Source organism: Antennarius striatus, chromosome 9 (genome assembly GCF_040054535.1).
Source record: "Antennarius striatus isolate MH-2024 chromosome 9, ASM4005453v1, whole genome shotgun sequence".
Taxonomy (NCBI): domain Eukaryota; kingdom Metazoa; phylum Chordata; class Actinopteri; order Lophiiformes; family Antennariidae; genus Antennarius; species Antennarius striatus.
In genome coordinates, this window is record NC_090784.1 from 24194806 (window position 1) to 24215264 (window position 20459).

General features: G+C 54.0%; 2 protein-coding genes across 3 annotated transcripts; both read right to left on the reverse strand.

Moving 5' to 3' along the window:
* Positions 1-204: 204 nt before the first annotated feature.
* Positions 205-7926, reverse strand: LOC137600968 (semaphorin-4B). The gene is made up of 14 exons (XM_068322903.1): positions 7715-7926; positions 6033-6193; positions 5903-5965; positions 5317-5415; positions 5036-5126; positions 4805-4927; positions 3990-4117; positions 3728-3909; positions 3407-3545; positions 3104-3293; positions 2257-2372; positions 1924-2087; positions 1779-1849; positions 205-1625 (listed from the first exon to the last, which is right to left on the reverse strand). Exons 1-14 carry the CDS (start codon positions 7794-7796, stop codon positions 952-954), a joined length of 2283 nt encoding a protein of 760 aa, XP_068179004.1. The 5' UTR covers positions 7797-7926; the 3' UTR covers positions 205-951.
* A 669-nt stretch (positions 7927-8595) lies between these two features.
* Positions 8596-20136, reverse strand: adam15 (ADAM metallopeptidase domain 15). Of its 2 annotated transcripts, XM_068322901.1 has the most exons (25): positions 19756-20136; positions 19524-19673; positions 19153-19244; positions 17375-17451; positions 17082-17160; positions 16821-16897; positions 16216-16429; positions 16048-16113; positions 14937-15008; positions 14667-14836; positions 14512-14596; positions 14286-14434; positions 13944-14214; positions 13675-13870; positions 13490-13598; positions 13242-13425; positions 13075-13155; positions 12893-13004; positions 12666-12819; positions 11970-12078; positions 11145-11213; positions 10163-10222; positions 9663-9722; positions 9265-9413; positions 8596-9193 (listed from the first exon to the last, which is right to left on the reverse strand). In XM_068322901.1, exons 2-25 carry the CDS (start codon positions 19648-19650, stop codon positions 9130-9132), a joined length of 2826 nt encoding a protein of 941 aa, XP_068179002.1. In that variant the 5' UTR covers positions 19651-19673; positions 19756-20136; the 3' UTR covers positions 8596-9129. The 2 variants fall into 2 exon arrangements, with proteins under 2 accessions (XP_068179002.1, XP_068179003.1); XM_068322902.1 differs by lacking the exon at positions 19756-20136 and having other exon boundaries at positions 8597-9193; positions 19524-19741.
* Positions 20137-20459: the final 323 nt, after the last annotated feature.

The window sequence follows — 20459 nt, forward strand, 5'->3', positions numbered from 1 at the left end:
CAATCATTAACGGATTGATTTATTGATTAGCTTCTTTTTCTTTTCAGCCGCTGAAAGTTTTTTTTTTTGTTTGTTGAATAAATATCTGGTCAAATCGAAACCTATAATCACCTTCAGATCTTCACTTTGAACTTTATTGATCCCACAAGGGACTGATCAATCATGAAATAAGCACACTTGGTAGAAGAAGTGGGATCCCCAATGGATAATCAATAATTACTTTATTCAAATCAGTCAATGAACAAACATCCATCTGAGATCAGCTCAGACGACACTGATCTTTATTGATCCTGTGGTACTCAGTGTTACACAGTTAGCGCTGGCGTGAAACCTCGCCGCACGTCCCAGTCAGGAAAAATCCACTCTGTGAAATCTACAAATGTGGGGGTAAAGAGGCGTGGTCACGTCCACCGTCACCACACCCCTCACCCTCCGCCCCCATGTTGCGGACATGAGGCGGACAGACGTGTCCAAGTTCCTGCTGAACAATTAATTTATAAATGACAATAAAACCTTTTCTTCTTATTCTTCCTCTTCTTCTTCTCCTCTCCCTCCTCTCGTGCTCCTGCACCGGCCCATCTCTCTCTGACGTCATGGCAACAGATGCTGACACATCCTGTCCTGGACCGGGTCAGCAGCACGGTTGTAGTCCCACAGTAGAGATGACCAAGGTTCTCCGTCATGTGTTGGTTGTTGGTTGTGTGTTGGTTGTTGGTTGTTTGTTGGTTGTTGGATGTGTTGAACCCTGGACCATGAACACCTGCCCCTGGTATTTGGACCCTACAGCCCAGATGGAGACCCTGACCTTTGGAGAACCTGATGCAGGTGCGTCCAGATGAAGACGACTCTGACTGTAGATCTTCATCGAGGTCAAAGTTAAAGTTCTACACGTGGAGTTGTCTTCATGAGGATGAGATGAGGACCAGGAGGACAACGGGACCCTGGACCTTTCTACTCCGTCTTATCGGGATCTTCTGGGCTGTCGAGCGGTTTGATCTTGGGGTCAGTCCTCCTCCGGTGGACTTCACTGGCCATCAGGATGCAGAAGCAGACTGCCAACAGGATGGAAACCACAACCAGCTCGGGATAATAGCTCCTCTGTGTGGTTGTATTGTGGGGGTCATCCAGGGTCCCCTCTCTGTCCTGGATGTTGTTTGTGGCTCCTGGGTTGAGGAACACACCACCAGCTTGGATGCTGGTTTTTGGTCCGGACTCATCGTAGTCAGTCTCGACCTTCAGGCTGGTTCCAGATGGATCATCCTCATTCTTTGGTACATCGCCATCAGCGTCTTGTGGAGGCGTGACTGTTGAGGTCGGGGGTGTCCTCCTTACGGTGGTGGACTTGTGGTTCTCATTGTTCCCTTGGGGCATAATGGCCCGTGGAGACACCATCTGCCTGACACAATAGCTTGCGACCACTTCCTTGTGTTGGCCTTCCTCGGCCACGCAGTTGTAGATCCCAACGGTGGCGTCGGAGGCCAGGAAGCTCATGGCACCATCGGCCAACAGGATGAAGAGTTTCTCTGAAAGGCGACTGAATCGAGGGGAGGTCCAGGTCAGGGTGGCCAGGTTGGACGGTTTCTGACACCGAAGCGTCACGACTTCATTCAAGTCCGTGTAGACTTCTGCAGGACAGAACAGACGGGAGAACCGGTGACGGGTCGAGTCAAATTGGAACACGCAAAAAATGGAACGTCCTGGAAATTTTCTTGAAGGTGACGAACATGGGGCGGATCTAAAGGTACGGACTCTGAATTCACTGTTAAATGAGGTACTACCTGTTCTCTGAACGGTTCCCCTTTGTCCCTGACATTCCTTGTCTACATTGACGTCCTCAAGGTCTTGAGCCCTGCAATGTGAATCAACAGCCTGTCAGTCATTACTCGGGGCTCAGTGATATTGATTGGGTACTGCCAATCTTACAAGGTCTCTGGGCTGTCCTGGACGCGGGTGCAGACTCTCCTGGTGCGACTCCATCCACAAAAAGGGTCCCTGGCCAGAACACACTGGCTGCATGTTCTGTAGGTGGAGCACCTGGCCACAGGCACAGCAGCCACGCCCTCTGAGGTCCCCACGTAGAGTACTCCCTATGGGACCAGAAAACACTGACTGGTACTCTGTCGTGTACAAGTACCCATGAACCCATCAGCCTTCAAGTCCTCAGCTGATGTCTGTGTGACATCATTATTTTGCAGATGACACAGTGCTGTACATTTCTGTCACTCCAGTGAATTCTCCAATGGCTGTGAGACTTACCTTGGAGGAGGAGAGAAGGATGGTTTCAAAAAGCTGCGGTTGTGTGAACACCTGAACCTCCTCAATGACCTGCGCTCCATGATCGAACCGAACCACTTTGTGGAGGAATCCAGACTCTGGAATCAGACACATTCAACAGAATCAAATGTGGGTCGCAAACTTCAGTCCTCTTTTGTGAAACGTCCCACTCCTGGTGCTTAGTCCTTTTGACGGTGGTCTAACCTTACCAGACTGATCTTGGGCAAGGAGCCAACCCAAAGATACCCACCAGCCATCCAGATTTGGAGGTTTGGCATGTTCACAACACCGCCCCACAAAACCAAAAACATCCTGTTCTACAAACTACGGGAAAAGGGGTGGTCAAAATTCCTTATCAGACCCAGGCCTCCAGTCATGAGTGGGACCACCAACTCTGAGACCACCAACACAGCGACGGTCACTGGATGGATGGTCCACTAGATACCAAGCACCAAATGATGGATGATCCCCCATTCAGGCCAAAAGGGTACCCGATGACATGATGTAGCTCTCATAATCTCAAATGAGAAAGGTAAAACTTAACTGGAATGGAGAGCAAATGGGATTTCAAGTCAAAGTTCTTCAAACTTATCTTTCTGCAGAGCTGTGCACCAACCAATGGGGCCAAAGAAGACCATCAACAGGATTGGCAGGGACAACTGCACATACCAGTTCCCATGTTACCTCAAACTGGCAACATAAATGTTCTAGTCGGTGCCAACAACATCCACACTGTGAGGTTGTAGGCTGACTACATCAATAGTGCCACCAGACATTAACCACAAACGTCTGGATCAGTGACAGGAAGCAAGTTGGTGCAAAGCCTCACCTGTTAGAAGGAAAAGGACGGTATATTGTTTGCCATTGGTTGCCCGGGTCGTCATAGCTGCCACACGTCGGTATTGCTGGTCTGATGAAACGATGATAGGACCACCCCCAACCGGTCTGACGCTGTCTCTGGTCAGGAAAGTCTTCCTCACCTCTTCTAACTCAGAATCTGACGCGTTACTCAATCCACACTGTCATGAAAACATGGAGGACAGTCACCTCGAGATCAGTTCCAGTTAGCAGGAACCCAGGGGACATTTTACCGGGCTGGACAGTTGGGATACTTTCTGTATTGTCGTCCCACCTTTCCTAGGTAAGAGCGTTTCTCCTGCGTCAGCTTCAGCTCGTGGGATTGCATGTCAAACGTCCTGTAGTGGTCGGAGAACACCTTCCTCACATCCTGTAGTTTGAAGACGCATACGGCTGACTCTGGAGATACAGACCTGAAGGAACCAGGGAACCAGAAATCATTCTCTAGTCAGCACAGCTGCTTCACTGCTAACCTGGAACACAACTCTGGACTAGTTTCCAGTCCAGTTACCCGTTTTGTCCTGTGTCCAGTCTTGATGTTTAGCTAAACTAGCTGAGCCCTTGACATTTGTCATTGGGAGGTTAGTTCTCCTACCACTGAGCGCTAAAGACACCAAAGAAGAGGGTGTCCAAGTCATCGCTGCCCCCTGCTGATTGAAGGGTGAACACATCCTGGAGATTTGGGAACAGGTGACTTTTGGGGGAGTGACAGAGCAGAGGCGCTTTGGCAAAGGACGTCCACTTCTTCTGCAGAGTCCTTTGACCACCAACATCATCCTGTAAAGACAACACAGAGCCACCCAGTGTTAGCATGATTAGCATCACAACCCTGCCCTGCTCCCTGTGATCACTGTCACCTTGCACACTTGAGCCACCCGGGCGATTCGCAGCTCGTCTATGAAGCGGAACTCTGACCCGACTTCATTGAAGAAGAAGTAGAGCTTCCGGTGCGACGTGTCCAAAGAGGAACTGATGAACGTCGGCTCTGAAGCAAGAGAAAAGACGGAGGACAGTCAGTGCGGGAAACGTAACTGAGAGCAGGTGAGACATGCATGTAGGGGAACGAAGTATCGACGGGTCATTCATTCTTCAATGTCCACCTTCAGAAACAAATAATTCATGTTTCTGCTATTTCTAATGTGTTTCCAGAGGGTGGAGCTTGTGATGATCTCCTGGCCCGCCTCCCTGCTCATGGGCTGTCTGCTGCACCTGTGTTCATTAGCAGCATGGTAACACCTGGGCTCCACGTTCCAGGGTTCATTTAAAAACCTTATCTCTATGGGTCTCAGAGTAGAGAGTGTAGGGATAGAGGATCTAAGGGTAGAGGGTCTAAGGGTAGAGGATCTAAGGGTAGAGGGTCTAAGGGTAGAGGGTCTAAGGGTAGAGGATCTAAGGGTAGAGGATCTAAGGGTAGAGGATCTAAGGGTAGAGGGTCTAATGGTAGAGGGCCTAATGGAAGAAGGTCTAGGGGTAGAGGATTTAAGGGTAGAGGATCTAAGGGTAGAGGGTCTAATGGTAGAGGGCCTACCAGTAGAGGTTGTAAGGGTAGAGGGTCTAAGGATGAAGGGTTTAAGGGTAGAGGGTCTACTGGTAGAGGGAGATTGATTGATTGATTTACTACCCTCCAGTCTACCACAGCCCCCCCCCCCTCGAACGCGGTCGTGTCACCCACCCTCCAGGACTTTGACGGACGCATCCTGGCTGACGTCCGGGCGGCCATCTTTGCTGAGGTGTCGTGAGATCAGCGGTTTCTCTCCTCTGAAGTCAGACGTTGTGGCGGTGAACAGTTCGCCGTCTGCGATCAGGTCAACAGTTTATGGTTACAACCCAACCCAGCTGGAGCATCTACGACATCATCACCACAGGTGTGAAGCCTCTATGACATCACACAGGCAGAACTGACCAACGGCAAGGGCCGTGTTCCTCTGGGCGGGGCTGAACGGACAGCGACCTTTACCACTGCCCTGTTGGATCAAGGAGAAGGTGTCTGTGTCCTGGGGGGGACAAGAACCCGTCGGTCAAATTGAATCGGACCTGATGGTATGAAGGTTATTGGGGGCGTGTCCAGTTGGTTAGCGGTTACTAGTTTGGACAGAGCCCAAAAGACTGGTGTGACCAAAGGTCTTGTGTCCGTCATGATGGTCTCCGGTGTCACCGGACCAATCTGGGTTCTGGTTGACTTACGACGTAGGCCTCCTGAGGGCTGAAGGCGTGGCTGCCACAGGTGTAGAGGTGGGTGGAGTTGATCTGTTGTAAAACACGTATGAAGTTTGTACAGTCCACCTGTGGAGAGACAGGAAGCTGTATGTGAGTGTCTGAGTTGACCAGCACCAGAACCAGAACACCTGGTCCAAGATCTGTAGGTGGTGTCTGATCCAGAACCAGTAGGCGGTCTTGGTCCAGGACCTGTAGGTGATTTCTGGTCAGGAACCAGTAGGTGGTGTCTAGTTCAAAACCTGAATGTGGTGTCTGGTCCAGAACCAGTAGGTAGTCCTGGTCCTGGTCTAGATCTCCATGTTCTCCGGAACATAAAGATCCAGAATCTGATTGGATGTAGTCAAACATGTGACCACCACAGCAGATGTCCGCTTTACTGACACGAAAGAGGGGCGGGGCTTAGGTCTGGTCTGGGTGACTTGACCTTATTGGTTCTGGATCAGGACCCCAGACGAGGCTAGAGTGTGTGGGTGGAGTGTGTGGGTGGAGTGTGTGGGTGGAGCATGTGGGTGGAGCGTGTGGGTGGAGCGTGTGTTGGTGTGTTCACGTGTACCATGGGGTTCTTCACTTTGAAGCGACAGTCGTCCACGTGTCTCTCGGTTGGACTCCACGCCACCTGGACAGGAGAACCAGGGTTACACTCCAGCCGGACGCCAACAGGAAGTAAACCAACCGGAGCTCACCTTCTTCTTCAGGTTGATGACATCACTCTGACTGACATCCAATGAGAGAAGGGCGTCCCGCGCGCCCACATACAGGGTGGACCCGTCGTTGCTTAACAATAGAGTGGTTGTGTTGAGGACGTCTGGGAGGCTGAAGAACACCACAGACCTGTCAGTGGAGTCTAGACAAACACACGAGGGGAGAACATCACGGACAGTCCTGGACCCCATCGCGCCACCAACAGGTGGCGCCAGATTCACCTGTACCAGAACCCCGAGGGGCAAAGCAGAACCAGTGGATCTGGACTCTGGTCTAACGACTGGTTTGTGCTAATGACAGCAGGTCAGGTGGACAGGAAGCTGACTGAAGAACCAGGTGTAGTTTAAGTATCAGGTGTAGTTTAAGAACCAGGTGTAGTTTAAGAACCAGGTGTAGTTTAAGTATCAGGTGTAGTTTAAGAACCAGGTGTAGTTTAAGTATCAGGTGTGGTTTAAATAAATGTGGCAAAAATTGCACTTATTTCTTCGCATTTGTTTGTTTGTCTTCTTCTTCTTCTCCTTTTGACTTTTCCCTTCAGGGTCTCCACAGCCAATCAGTGTCCTCCATCTAACCCTGTGTTCTCATCCTCTTCTCTCACACCAACTACCTTCATGTCCTCTTTCACTACATCCATAAACCTCCTCTTTGGTCTTCCTCTAGGCCTCCTGCCTGGCAGTTCAGAACTCAGCATCCTTCTACCAATATATTCACTATCTCTCCTCTGGACATGTCCAAACCATCTCAGTCTGGCCTCTCTGACTTTATCTCCAGAACCTCTAACATGTGCTGTCCCTCTGATGTACTCATTCCTGATCCTATCCATCCTGGTCACTCCCAGAGAGAACCTCAGCATCTTCCTCAGCATCTCTGCTTGTTGGTCTAAACGTTCTAAACAAATAAAACCTGTCTTTAGAATGACGCCCCATCAAGCGCTTCTCTTCTGCAGCGTCCCCCAACTCCACCAGGGAGTGTTGTTCACAGGGAGGTGTTTGTTCAGGTGTTCCCCCTCATCCACAGGGTCCCAGCATAGACCCGTGATGTTCTCCAGACGGTTCCCTCAGAGCATAACCAGACACTCGTCTTTGTGCTAAACTGAACTCTTCCCAGCGAGTTGAAGGTTCTCACACCGGTGGGGGGGTACAGGAACCCGACTGAAACGAGACACAGAAGTTAGACCCTAGCCTCAGAGACTGCTTCAGCTGTCACGTGACCTGCACCACTTCCTGTTTCTGAGAAACCCATGTGGGTTCAAGCTGGGAGAGGAAGTGGTTCTGAGCTGCAGAGACCAGAACGACGGAGCATCAATCCGGTCTTCAGTGGGGGTGGGGGGTCCAAACCCAGAGGTTCTGGTTTATCGTCTCAGATTTGTTCCAAACTGAAGTGGAGCTCCAACAGTCGCAGATGTTTGGTGAATTTCCTGGTTCTTCTTCTCTGGATCAGACCAGAAGCTCCAGTGGTTCACTGTCGCCCCCTGTTGGTCACTCCTGAGCTGGTCCGGATTGGGTTAGTCCAGTTTTCAGGTTCCAGACACCAGAGGACAACCAGGTTCTCCTCTGAAGCTGAAGTCTCTGATGAGTCCACAATTCAACCAAACCAAACCACAATCCCAATAGATACTCATAATTATTGATTATTATTGATTCTCATTGACTATTGGACTTACTCAGGAGGACGGAGGTTCGAGGCGGAGGCAGCGACCCGGCGGCGCTCAGCAGGCAGAGGAAGAGGAGGACCGACGGATCCATGATGAAGCACCAAATGAAACGACGACTGAAGAAGAGTCGTCGTTACTTCCTGTCTCCGGTCGGCGTCGGGTCGGGGGGAAGGAAGTCGTCTGAGCGCTGCTGGACGCCTGACGGCAAGTAAACGCTTCACGATGCATTCAATGGCACACAGATCAGGCGACCAATCAGAAGACGAGACTGTCTGACAGCCAATCGGGGCTCATCAGAGGTTTCACATCCACCTCACTCTGGTTTGACATTTGAACAGAGAGGAAGACACGCGACAGGAAGTGTGGTTTGTAAAGGGGGGTAGGGGGTTGGGTTCTGTCCAATCAGAGGTCAGCGTTCCCAGCTGATCAGTTGTGATTCAATGAAATTATCAAATATTGATCAGTTTGATAATCTATACCAAAGAGATCCAGGAGCAGGTATCAGGACTCTGATACCTGTCCACCACCCATAAGCTCCACCCCCAACAGCTCCACCCAAATAAACTCCACCCCCAACAGCTCCACCCCATAAATATCTGATTGGTCCCTTGAGGCTCAGGTGACTGAAGGGCTCCTCAAGACTCCATGACCTTCAGGTTCCTTCTGGTTGCCAGGCAACATCCAGACTGACCCCTCACCTCTGGCTCCCCCTTGTGGCCAACGGTGGAACTCCTCCACCTCACCTCCATCTAGTTTCTAACAGGTTACCTGTGTGACAAACAGGAAAGGAGCTGCATGACTCCTGAAGATTTTCAGAATAAAAGTTATTTTAGAGCCTTAAGACACAATCAGACATTTTTCACAAAATAATTATTTATTTCTAAAATTATTTTTCCTGAACACGTTTTAATCCAATCACAGCTGGATCCTCCTGAACAGGAAGACCGCCTCCGGGTGGGGGGGTCAGAGTTCAGCTCAGGGTCTAAGCCGGGAGGAAACTCCTCCCATTTGGAGTTAAAGCCACCGTGATGATGTCATCAGACCAGAGTTGGGTGATGATGTCATCAGGAACTGCTTCCCGATTATTTTAAAGCTGGGGGGTGACGACACGTCTCGACAGGGACCCTCCCACCCCAGGGTCACGAGGTTCAGGAACCCGTCTGCTGACCCTGATCCTGGATCAGCTGCTGGACCCCCGACGATCTCTGGGGGCGTGGCCGTAACGTGTGACATCATCTGAAGCAGCCCCATCAAAGGTCAGGGGTTCAAATCCAGAGTTCCTCCTGGTGAGGTGCTGCTGAGCAAGGCACTGAGTCCTCAGGGGCTCCGCCCACAACGAGGTCATCATCATCATCATCATCATCATCGTCTTCATCAGCCTGTCTTCAGACGATGTCTCTGCAGCGTCCGGCCGCCGACGTCCATCAGAGTGGAGACGAGGAAACAGTCTGCGGGTCGGCGCGTCGGCCTGGAGGGGCGGGGGGTTGCCTAGGAAACGACAACACTCAGCGGTGCGTTCAAGGTACCCCCGCTTTCTCTCATTGGTGGACATGGCTCACCTGTGGGGGCCGGCTGCAGGTGCAACAGCTCTGTGTTGAGATGCTTTAGGGTTGGGGATGTAGGCGGGGTGATGGGGGACATGGGGGTGGGATAGCGGGACGAGGGGGCAGGGCTTCCCGGGGAGAGCAGGTCTGGTTGGATCTGGACCCTGACAAGATAAAAGTTGGAAAAACAAAAAACATGTAAGCCTCCATCTCATTGGTGTCATGGAGTCTGACCCCGCCCCCAATCACCACAACCAAAATCAAAACCAAATCAATAAAATCAATACCCAATTAATACCAAATCAATATCATCAAACCTCTAGAAGTCAGTTTGATCCAGAGTCATCAGAAACAAAGCGTCACATGCTAAGAACCATGCTAGCTAACACCACCGGCGTGCACGTGTGGTGTACCTGTGCGACGGGGTCAGGGGGGAGTGGCTTGTTGGGCGGAGCTTGTCGACTCACCAGCAGCTGAAATGTTAGTGAGGAGGAAGAGAGATGTTTCAGAGGACTTCCTGTTGGACGGCTAACAGCTAACGCCGCATGCAGACAGACACAGACAACAGCTGACGGCACCGCTAGCGTACGCGCTAAAGGAGGAGCCAGATCACGTTGCTATGGTTTCCATAAGACGTTCCAAGCTAGCTGGTGTGTTACTGTTAGCTCTAACAACAGCCGAGCAAGCGGCTCTAGTTAAACCAGGTTCCAGTTCACACAGGCGGTGACTGATGACATCATAAAAACGTGACGCTAACACTACCAGCTGGTCACCACGCTAGGTCTGACGTCATTAATGTAGTCCTCCAGCCAGCAGGGGGCACACACAACCACAAAAGAGTACTCCACATGAACGGCTGTCACACACAGGACACACGGTCACATGACACCACAGGCAGACCACATGACTGTACCTGGTTGGGAGGGTTGGGGGGGAGAGGCTTGGTGGGCGGGGCAGGTCGCTGGTTAACATGCTGAAGCAGCAGAAATAGAGGTCAGCAGGTCAGAGAGGACTTCCTGTTTCAAGAACGACGTGTGTGTGTTCATCGTTCAGGATCCAGACGGAACCAGAACCAGGTGTAGTTTAACCACCAGGTGTAGTTTAATCACCAGGTGTAGTTTAACCACAGGTGTAGTTTAACTACAGGTGTAGGTTAACCACCAGGTGTAGTTTAACCACCAGGTGTAGTTTAATCAGCAGGTGTAGTTTAATCAGCAGGTGTAGTTTAATCAGCAGGTGTAGTTTAATCAGCAGGTGTAGTTTAATCACAGGTGTAGTTTAATCACCAGGTGTAGTTTAACCACCAGGTGTAGTTTAATCAGCAGGTGTAGTTTAATCACCAGGTGTAGTTTAATCACAGGTGTAGTTTAATCACCAGGTGTAGGTTAACCACCAGGTGTAGGTTAACCACCAGGTGTAGTTTAATCAGCAGGTGTAGTTTAATCAGCAGGTGTAGTTTAATCAGCAGGTGTAGTTTAATCAGCAGGTGTAGTTTAATCACAGGTGTAGTTTAATCACCAGGTGTAGTTTAACCACCAGGTGTAGTTTAATCACAGGTGTAGTTTAATCACCAGGTGTAGTTTAATCACAGGTGTAGTTTAACTACCAGGTGTAGTTTAACCACCAGGTGTAGTTTAACCACCAGGTGTAGGTTAACCACCAGGTGTAGGTTAACCACCAGGTGTAGGTTAACCACCAGGTGTAGGTTAACCACCAGGTGTAGTTTAACTACAGGTGTAGTTTAAGTGCCTCGTGGATGAGATCACAAGATAACAAGTAAAGAAGACGAGAAAAAGAAAAGAAAACAAAATTAGAACAGGAAAGAACAAAAGCGAGACGAGAACAGAAGCACATGCTAACATGCTACCACCTCCAGGAGAGGACACGGAGGTTACCTGAGGCAGTGGTTTTAGGGCGGGGTCAGGGGGGAGTGGCTTAGTGGGAGGAGCAGGTCTGTCATGGACCTGAAAACAGGAAGCAAATGCAGAGTGAAGGCTGACAGGCATAGACGAGGTCAAAGGTCAAACCAGAAGACTCGATAACGCGAGCTAACAAAAGCAGGAAGACAAAACCCACCTCCTGCCGCTCCCGTCACAATAAAAGCTTTCTGAGATGTCTTAGTGGAAATATCACCAAAATAAAATTCAACAAGGAGTCTGTGGTTAGTTCACTGTCTGTGGTCCCCCCAGGACAGTCCAGCGTCTGGTTAGTTCACTGTCTGTGGTCCCCCCAGGACAGTCCAGCGTCTGGTTAGTTCACTGTCTGTGGTCCCCCCAGGACAGTCCAGCGTCTGGTTAGTTCACTGTCTGTAGTCCCCCCAGGACAGTCCAGCGTCTGGTTAGTTCACTGTCTGTAGTCCCCCCAGGACAGTCCAGCGTCTGGTTAGTTCACTGTCTGTGGTCCCCCCAGGACAGTCCAGCGTCTGGTTAGTTCACTGTCTGTAGTCCCCCCAGGACAGTCCAGCGTCTGGTTAGTTCACTGTCTGTAGTCCCCCCAGGACAGTCCAGCGTCTGGTTAGTTCACTGTCTGTAGTCCCCCCAGGACAGTCCAGCGTCTGGTTAGTTCACTGTCTGTAGTCCCCCCAGGACAGTCCAGCGTCTGGTTAGTTCACTGTCTGTAGTCCCCCCAGGACAGTCCAGCGTCTGGTTAGTTCACTGTCTGTGGTCCCCCCAGGACAGTCCAGCGTCTGTCTGCTTTGCGGGAGGCGTGGCTCTGCTTACCTCCTTCAGGGGCGTGGTCATTGGGATGTCAGTGGGCGGGTTCAGGTGGTACCTCAGAGGGCGGGCCTGTTCTCCGTTCCTGTCGGCGACCCGCTCCGTTACCGGGGTTCTGAGGGAACAGACAACAGTTAGGGTCAGTGGGTCACCTGAGGGAAGCAGTTCTAGTAAGACGAGTTCTGGTACCAGGAGACTAGTTCTGGTACCAGGAGACTAGTTCTGGTACCAGGAGACTAGTTCTGGTACCAGGAGACTAGTTCAGGTACCAGGAGACTAGTTCAGGTACCAGGAGACTAGTTCAGGTACCAGGAGACTAGTTCTGGTACCAGGAGACTAGTTCAGGTACCAGGAGACTAGTTCTGGTACCAGGAGACTAGTTCTGGTACCAGGAGACTAGTTCAGGTACAAGGAAACAAGTTCTGGTACTGGTATACAAGTTCCGGCACCAGGGAACAAGGTCATGTACCAGAAGACAAGTTCTAGAGTCAGGAGAAGGGTTCGGGACCAGGGAACACAGTCAGGTACCGGGGGACAAGTTCAGGTTCCAGGTGTGACCAGGTCCCACAGGGTCCTGGTGCAGCAGGACCCAGGACCCTGTGGGAGGTGAAAGGACCATCAACCTACCACAGCCAATCACACACACACACACACACACACACACACACACACACACACACACACACACACACACACACACACCGGTGGTGCTGCCGGGCCTTGTGCAGGGGGCTGTTGGTTCCCAGACAGAGGACCTTCCGACGGAACTGGGGGAAGCGCAGAGCGAGGAAGAGGAGGACGACAGGCAGGACGAAGAGGAAGACGACGAGCAGCGCCACTCGAACCGGGTCGGACCCTGGGTGGAGGGAGGGCGGGGTTAGTGCCGTCACGCGGTCTGACCGGTCTGCGGTGGGTTCTGGGCGTGCTACCTTTAGCGGCGGCGGCCGGTCCGCTGTCCACACTGCCCCCCAGGCCGGAGTACCTGCAGTCGGGCGGCGCCCAGCCGGCGTCGCAGTGACAGTTCTTGTTGCTGTTACACACCTGGAGCACGACAGCGACACCGGTCAGAACCCGGTCAGAACCACACGCCGCCGCCGGCACGTCCACTCACCCCGTGACCGTTACACCCCCCGCGGCATTCCTCCACGCCGAACGCCGCCGCCACGTCCTCGCACTTCTGGTTCAAGCAGGCCTGCAACAGAAACACCGGGTTCAGGGCACCTGAGGCCTTCCGGCTCACCTGGCGCCGCCCCGGGCCTGGGGGCAGGGCTGACCGACCTTGCCGGGACCGCAGGCGGTGCCCTGGGCCACCGTGGCCGGGTCGGACACGTCGTCCCCCAGGTGGAAGAAGGTCCCCCTGCAGACCAGGCCGCTGTGGTTGGTGGTGAGGATCTCGGCGTTAGTGCGCAGCAGGGGGTGCTCTCCGCCCCCCTGGCACTGGATCCGCCCACACTGGACGTCACTGCAACAGGACGTGACGTCAGCGGTGGACGGCGTGGCAACAGGAAGTGACGTGGGCAACTCACGCGTCGGCGCAGGCGACGTAGGAGCCGTTGGTCAGCTGACCGCAGTTCCCGTACTTGTTCCCCTGCTTGTTGACGGATGCGAAGCAGATGGGCGGGGCTCCGGTGGCGTCTGGAGAAAGACACGTGGTCAGTGGGCGGAGCCAAGCTGGTTCAGTGTGTGTGTGTTTGTGCAAACTGGTTCTTACTGGGTCCCCACAGCATCTGGCACTGGTTCTGCATGCTGGCGCACACGCCCCCGTAGCAGAAGGAGGCCCCGCCCTCGCAGCGCTCGCCGTTCTGGAGGAAGACGTTGGGAGGGCAGTAGGGGGAGGAGCCTGTACAGAACTCCGGGAGGTCGCACTCTCCGAGCGGCTCCCGACAAACCAGACCCGCCGCCTGCAACTGAGGGGGAGGAGTCAAGTGGGAGGGGTTAAATGAGGTCGACAGGAAGCGTTTTTGCGACCGACCAACCGACCTTGCAGTCGCGACAACAGATGCCGTCAGACGAGCACTGGGCTCCGCCCACCAGCCGGCAGGTGGAGGCGTTGCAGCAGCGGTCCTCACACTCCTCCAGAAGACCGCAGTCGCACTCCTCCCCCCGCTCCACGTAGCGGTTCCCGCAGCGGGGCCCCCCCAGGAGGCGGTCGGGCGCCGGCACGTTGAACAGACACATCCCGCCGCCGTGCAGCAGGCTGAGCGACAGGTCGGCCGCGCTGCAGCTGCTGAACTGCTGCCCCGGCATGAACCTGGGGGTCAGAGGTCAGAGGTCAGGACACACACACGCCCCCCAGTCCTGAGCGCAGGTACGTGTTCTGACCCGGTGGAGGGCTCCATGATGCAGCCGCCAAGCCGCGCCTCGTTGTCGCAGGCGCAGCCGCGCTCCGGCGTGTCGTGACTCATCCCCAGGTTGTGACCCAGCTCGTGCGCCACGGTGGAGGCCACGCCCAGAACGCTCACCAGGTGGTCCTGGGGGGGGGGGACATGTGTTCACATCTATGTGTCACTTTGAATCCGGAGTGACATCACTTCCTGTGTGCACCCACCACGTTGACGCCCCCCGACCGGTCCCTGGAGCACATGGACCCCTGGGACGCCATCCCCACCGTGGTGCCGTCGAACGAGCCCCCCCTGTCGGACGAGAGGGACAGTGAGACGCCGGGGCCGCCGGGACCGCCTTACGGGTGTCTGGGGGTCCTACATGATCAGCTGGGCGTTGTCATGGCGAAGGCGCGGCAGCAGCTCCCGCCTCCGCCACTCCAGGAAGTTGTTGAGCGTGTGGGCGGGGCTCTTCTCCACACGGATCCTGTCGCGGTCGCTCCACACCTCCAGGCCGGTGAGGGCCACACGCACATTCAGGGGCCGGTAGAACTGGAGGGGCACAGACACAGACACCTCAGCTCTTCTTCTGTGGTGGATTTAAAGTGCGTTAGCAAGAGGGGGCGGGGGGTGAGGGGGCGTCGGCTCTCACCCAGTCCACCTGATTGGCCACGTCCAGCATGCGGTACAGGATGGTCTTGTTGTTCTTCTGGTAGTTCAGGAACTAGAAAACAAGCAGAGGTTTGGTTTTGCTGCTGCCCCCTGGTGTCACAACCATGTTACTGCATGAGACACACCTGGAGCGTGTTCACGTGTTCACATGTTCACGTGTTCACGTGTTCACATGTTCATCGGTGGATTAATGGAGGGATGACTGCAGATGCTACCATCAACCCTCAGCTGTTTCTAGATTTCCTATGATCTACTTTCTGTTCGTTTCAGTGGCGTTTGGCGGAGGGACACGTTCCCTGGAGGAGGGACACGTTCCCTGGAGGAGGGACACGTTCCCTGGCGGAGGGATACGTTCCCTGGCAGGAATACGGACCGTGGCGGAGGGATACGGACCGTGGCGCAGGGATACGTTCCCTGGCGGAGGGATACGTTCCCTGGCGGAGGGATACGTTCCCTGGCGGAGGGATACGTTCCCTGGCGGAGGGATACGTTCCCTGGCGGAGGGATACGTTCCCTGGCGGAGGGATACGGACCGTGGCGGAGGGATACGTTCCCTGGCGGAGGGATACGTTCCCTGGCAGGAATACGGACCGTGGCGGAGGGATACGGACCGTGGCGCAGGGATACGTTCCCTGGCGGAGGGATACGTTCCCTGGCGGAGGGATACGTTCCCTGGCGGAGGGATACGTTCCCTGGCGGAGGGATACGTTCCCTGGCGGAGGGATACGTTCCCTGGCGGAGGGATACGGACCGTGGCGGAGGGATACGTTCCCTGGCGGAGGGATACGGACCGTGGCGGAGGGATACGGACCGTGGCGGAGGGATACGGACCGTGGCGGAGGGATACGGACCGTGGCGGAGGGATACGGACTGTGGCGCAGGGATACGTTCCATGGCGGAGGGATACGTTCCCTGGCGGAGGGATACGTTCCCTGGCGGAGGGATACGGACCGTGGCGGAGGGATACGTTCCCTGGCGGAGGGACACGTTCCCTGGCGGAGGGACACGTTCCCTGGCGGAGGGATACGGACCGTGGCGGAGGGATACGGACCGTGGCGGAGGGATACGGACCGTGGCGGAGGGATACGTACCTCCTGGTGGTCGACCACCAGCACCAGCTCGATGTATTTGGTCTCAGACAGGATGTCCCGCCTCCTCTGCAAAGACAGGTCAGAACTACATTACCCATGAGCCCCAGCGGCAGGCGCTGGGTGGTGTTTTGCTCCCCAGTGGAGCACAAAGCGTTCTCATTGGCTCACCCGCTGTGGGGGGGTGTGGATGGGGGGGACGGGGGTGTGAGAGACGCCACATCCTACAGCCCCGCCCTCCTCTAGAGGGCTGGTGGAGAACAGCAGGTGGAGCTCTTCATCCTCCCCACCTCCACTGGCTCCTGCCACCTCCTCCCCTTGTGGGCGGGGCTTCCCTTGAGGCTGCAGCTCAAAGCTCAGCGTGGCGTTGAGTGTGATGACGCCGCTGTGGGAGGAAGAACACATGACCAGGTTAGCGTTAGCTCTCAAAGATGCTGCTAATCGTCTGCTAACTCCTTTCTTCTTCTCTTCATAAAGCAGCCGTTTGATTGGTTCTCTTCATAAAGCAGCCGTTTGATTGGTTCTCTTCATAAAGCAGCCGTTTGATTGGTTCTCTTCATCCACCACCTTCAGACCTGCTGGATTAGCCGCTAGCTGCTTCCTGTTCCTGCTGATGTGTCACTAATCGTTTGATCATCAATAATAATCAACAGGCTTTGGTTTAAGGCCTGATCCTCATCTAATCTGACGTTCCTGCAGCGCCGCTCTAATCCCATCACGGGTCAGCGAAACCTAATCCACACCCCCCCCACACATACACACACCCCCACACTGACCGGAGGCCGGAGCAGGTACTCAGGGCGACTCTGGACTGAGGGAATCCTCGGACCCTGCCGTGGTAGAAACAGTGAATCTACACACACACACACACACACACACACACACACACACACACACACACACACACACACACACACACACACACACACACACACACACACACACACACACACACACACACACACACACACACACACACACACGTCAGAGGGACCCTCAGTAGTGGTGATCAGGTGATGGTGCATTCAGAGACTCACCACAGATTGGGGCGGGGCCGACACCCCGGTGCCGTTGGGCAGGTAGTAAAAGACATCGAGCGCTTTGGGCAGAAGGTCGCTGCAACGACACCACGGGTCACATGACCAAAGGTCACAGGACTAGAGGTCACAGGACCAAAGGTCACAGGACTAGAGGTCACAGGACCAAAGGTCACAGGACTAGAGGTCACAGGACCAAAGGTCACAGGACTAGAGGTCACAGGACCAAAGGTCACAGGACTAGAGGTCACAGGACCAAAGGTCACGGTGCGTTCAGGGTCGCTCTGACTCACTGGTTCTTCTGCAGGTCCAGCAGGACGGGGCGTCCCGACACCTCCAGTCCTACCTGCAGCCGGTCGGGGGGGCCGTCCTGTAAACAGACCTGCAGTTACCAATCACGATTATTGATTACCGACCAGACCACCTCCAGACTGGAGTGTGATGCCATGCCAGCCGACCAATCAGCTGTCACCTCTTTCCTGTCCCGCCCACTCGACCTTTGCCCTTTACGCTCGCTCTGGGGGAAACGGGCATGGCCACGCCCATCCTTTAACCAATCCGGCCCTTTGAAAGGTGGGCGTCGCCCCCTCCTCCCGGGCGTGTTCCCTCCAGAAGGAAGCGTCCTGTTCCCGTCCACTCCCTCATTCCAGAGGCCTTATCGCCATGACGACGTCACCACCTCATCAGGTTATCAGCATGACGAGGTGGTGACCCCCCCACCCCTCGTCCTGAAGGAGAACACGCTGACCCGAAGCAGAGATGATATCATCGCCATGGAAACCCAAAACCTTCAAATGCTCACAAGGACAGAGGAGGCCCCCCCGCGTCATGTGACTCCAAACAGAGGGGGTGGTGGGGTTATTTACATTCCAGAGAGCCCCCCCACAGACGGAACGTCCCGACAAGTTTGTCCGAGAGGCGGTTCAGACCGTTCACTTCCTGTCAGGCCTCCAGGCTGGGGGCGGAGCCTGTAGTTCAATGCAATGTGGCCCCGCCCCTTTCCCCAGCTGAATTCCCCCTCCTCACCGAGATGAACCGGAGTGATTGTGTGTGTCCTCCATCCTGCTGCGCACACACACACACACACACACACACACCTCAGAGCTAACACTAGCATGGGCTAGCGTTGCAGCTAGAGACTGCTGGGGGACTTCCCATGATGCACTGCGGTCCCTCAGACTGGGACCACCATTATACTCATGCTGTCGTCGTAGCAACTACAAAAATACTTCAAAGATTGATGTCATACTCTGCTGTTATTATGTGACATCTTAGGCTCCGCCCATCGCCAGTCCGACTTCTGCTCCAGGTTTCTTCCTGGGCGTCTCATTGGAGGTCCTTGGCTCCGCCCTGACCATGAATTGTCTGATGAATTTAAAGGAGCTCCCTCCAACCTGATGATGATGTCATCACCCAGTGGGGGGGTGGATGCCGGCTGAACAGGAAATGATCTCAGAGCCTCTGTCAGCTGCACAGGAAGTGTGCGTCCTGGAGCCCCCCCCTACAGGAAGCTGCTGGTGAAAACGGACGGCGCTCCAGCTTCCTTCCGTTAATTTCACTGAAACGCTCCAACGGGAGGGGGTACTGGGGGGTGTCCACGGAGGTGTGTTACCGTGGAAACGGAGACCACCTCCCTGCCATTTCCATGTATTTAAACATTGAGAACAAGCCACGCCCACAACGGCTCAACACTCAGGACATCGACGCTGAAACTGGCATTAGCATGTTAGCAAGACGGTAGCTTAAGAAGACAGGTTTACGTAGGCTACTGCTAGCGTTAGCATGTCGGCATCACGACCTGATGACATCACGTTATCAACACGCTGAGTGCTTTGTTAGCTTCAACACACAAACAACGGCTAGCTAAACTTCCTTGGCAACATGCTAGTTAGCAGCTAACAGTCTTTCTGTGTCTGAAGACAGAGCATGAAGCATCGACGGGAAACACCTGACCGACAGGGGGCGCTGATGTTACCCGTTAGCATCAGGCTATCTGTTCAGCGACAGCAACAAAATATTAGCATGGCTACATTCCTGACCTCTGACCTAGTGGAGGCGGGGCCTGACTCACCTGCAGGGCTTCGCTGAGGCTCCTCCTCCGTCCGTCCACCAGGATTAAGGGGCGGGTCGTCCCCAGCAGGGGGCGTCGCCACGTGTCCACACCTGAGGACACAGACAGGATGAGGGGGCGTGGACTTATGACATCACAACACGCGTCATGTTGTTTGACGCTAACGTTTTGTTAGCGGCTACCAGGACACGACTACGTTAGCGCGCTAAAGCTAACGGTGGTCAGGGTCTGTGCATTGAAGCTGTGATGACGTCATAGTTAAGTTTACACTGGACCGTTAGGATAGTGTAGAGAGCTGTGATGTCATCAGAGAGGTTGAGGGTGACGTCACATCATTCACACATTCACGTCACTCGTTCCCGGTTCGGTACCTGCCGTCGGGCCGCCGGTACCGTCCGTCTGTCCGTCCCGCGGTGCGTTCAAGGCCCCGGTGGACGTGAACGCCACACGGCCGCTGAGCAGCAGCAGCAGGACGGCGGCTCCGGTCCTCCGGTTCATCCCGTCACCGGCAACAGGTAGGGGTGTGTGTGTGTGTGTGTGTGTGTGTGTGTGTGTGTGTGTGTGTGTGTGTGTGTGTGTGTGTGTGTGTGTGTGTGTGTGTGTGTGTGTGTGTGTGTGTGTGTGTGTGTGTGTGTGTGTGTGTGTGTGTGTGTGTGTGTGTGTGTCACGCCGTCCCGTTACCTCCCCTCGCCGGAGCACCGGGAGCCGCTCACGGGGAACTCCATGACACTTTTCACCGGGACCGAGCGGACATCTGTTCCGGATTACGGCCGTTCGAGGGTCGCCGCGGTTCTCCGGTAACTGCGCAGCTCCGGCAGAGAGTTCCCCACCGGAAAAACTGTCGTTCGGTTCCGTTCGGCTGACTCCGGCTCCACACCGGGGACTTCCGTTAATCCGTCCCGGGGGTCTGGACCGCGGCGGCGGACATCGGTTCTTATACAGGAGCAACGGGTACGTCATCCAGCTGCGTCAAGCTAGCAGAGCTGGCGCGAGTCAAACAGGAAGTAGAAAGATCTATCTTCAAAGTAAAAGCCTGTCACGAGTGTCACGTTATGTTACTTCAACCGTTTTGTGCATTTCATCATCTTTATTCAATTGTTAAAATAAAGAAAAGCATTTTTATTTACTTATTATGTCAGATTGTATTTACCTAAACATGGAAAAACTACTTAACATGCATTTGAAAAATTAACTAAAAAGTAAATGAAAAAATACCCCAAATTCAAAGAAATAAGATTAATTTAATTTAAGATTTAACTTTTGATCAGATCAATCCATTTTATGTCATATAGAATTGACTGTAAAAA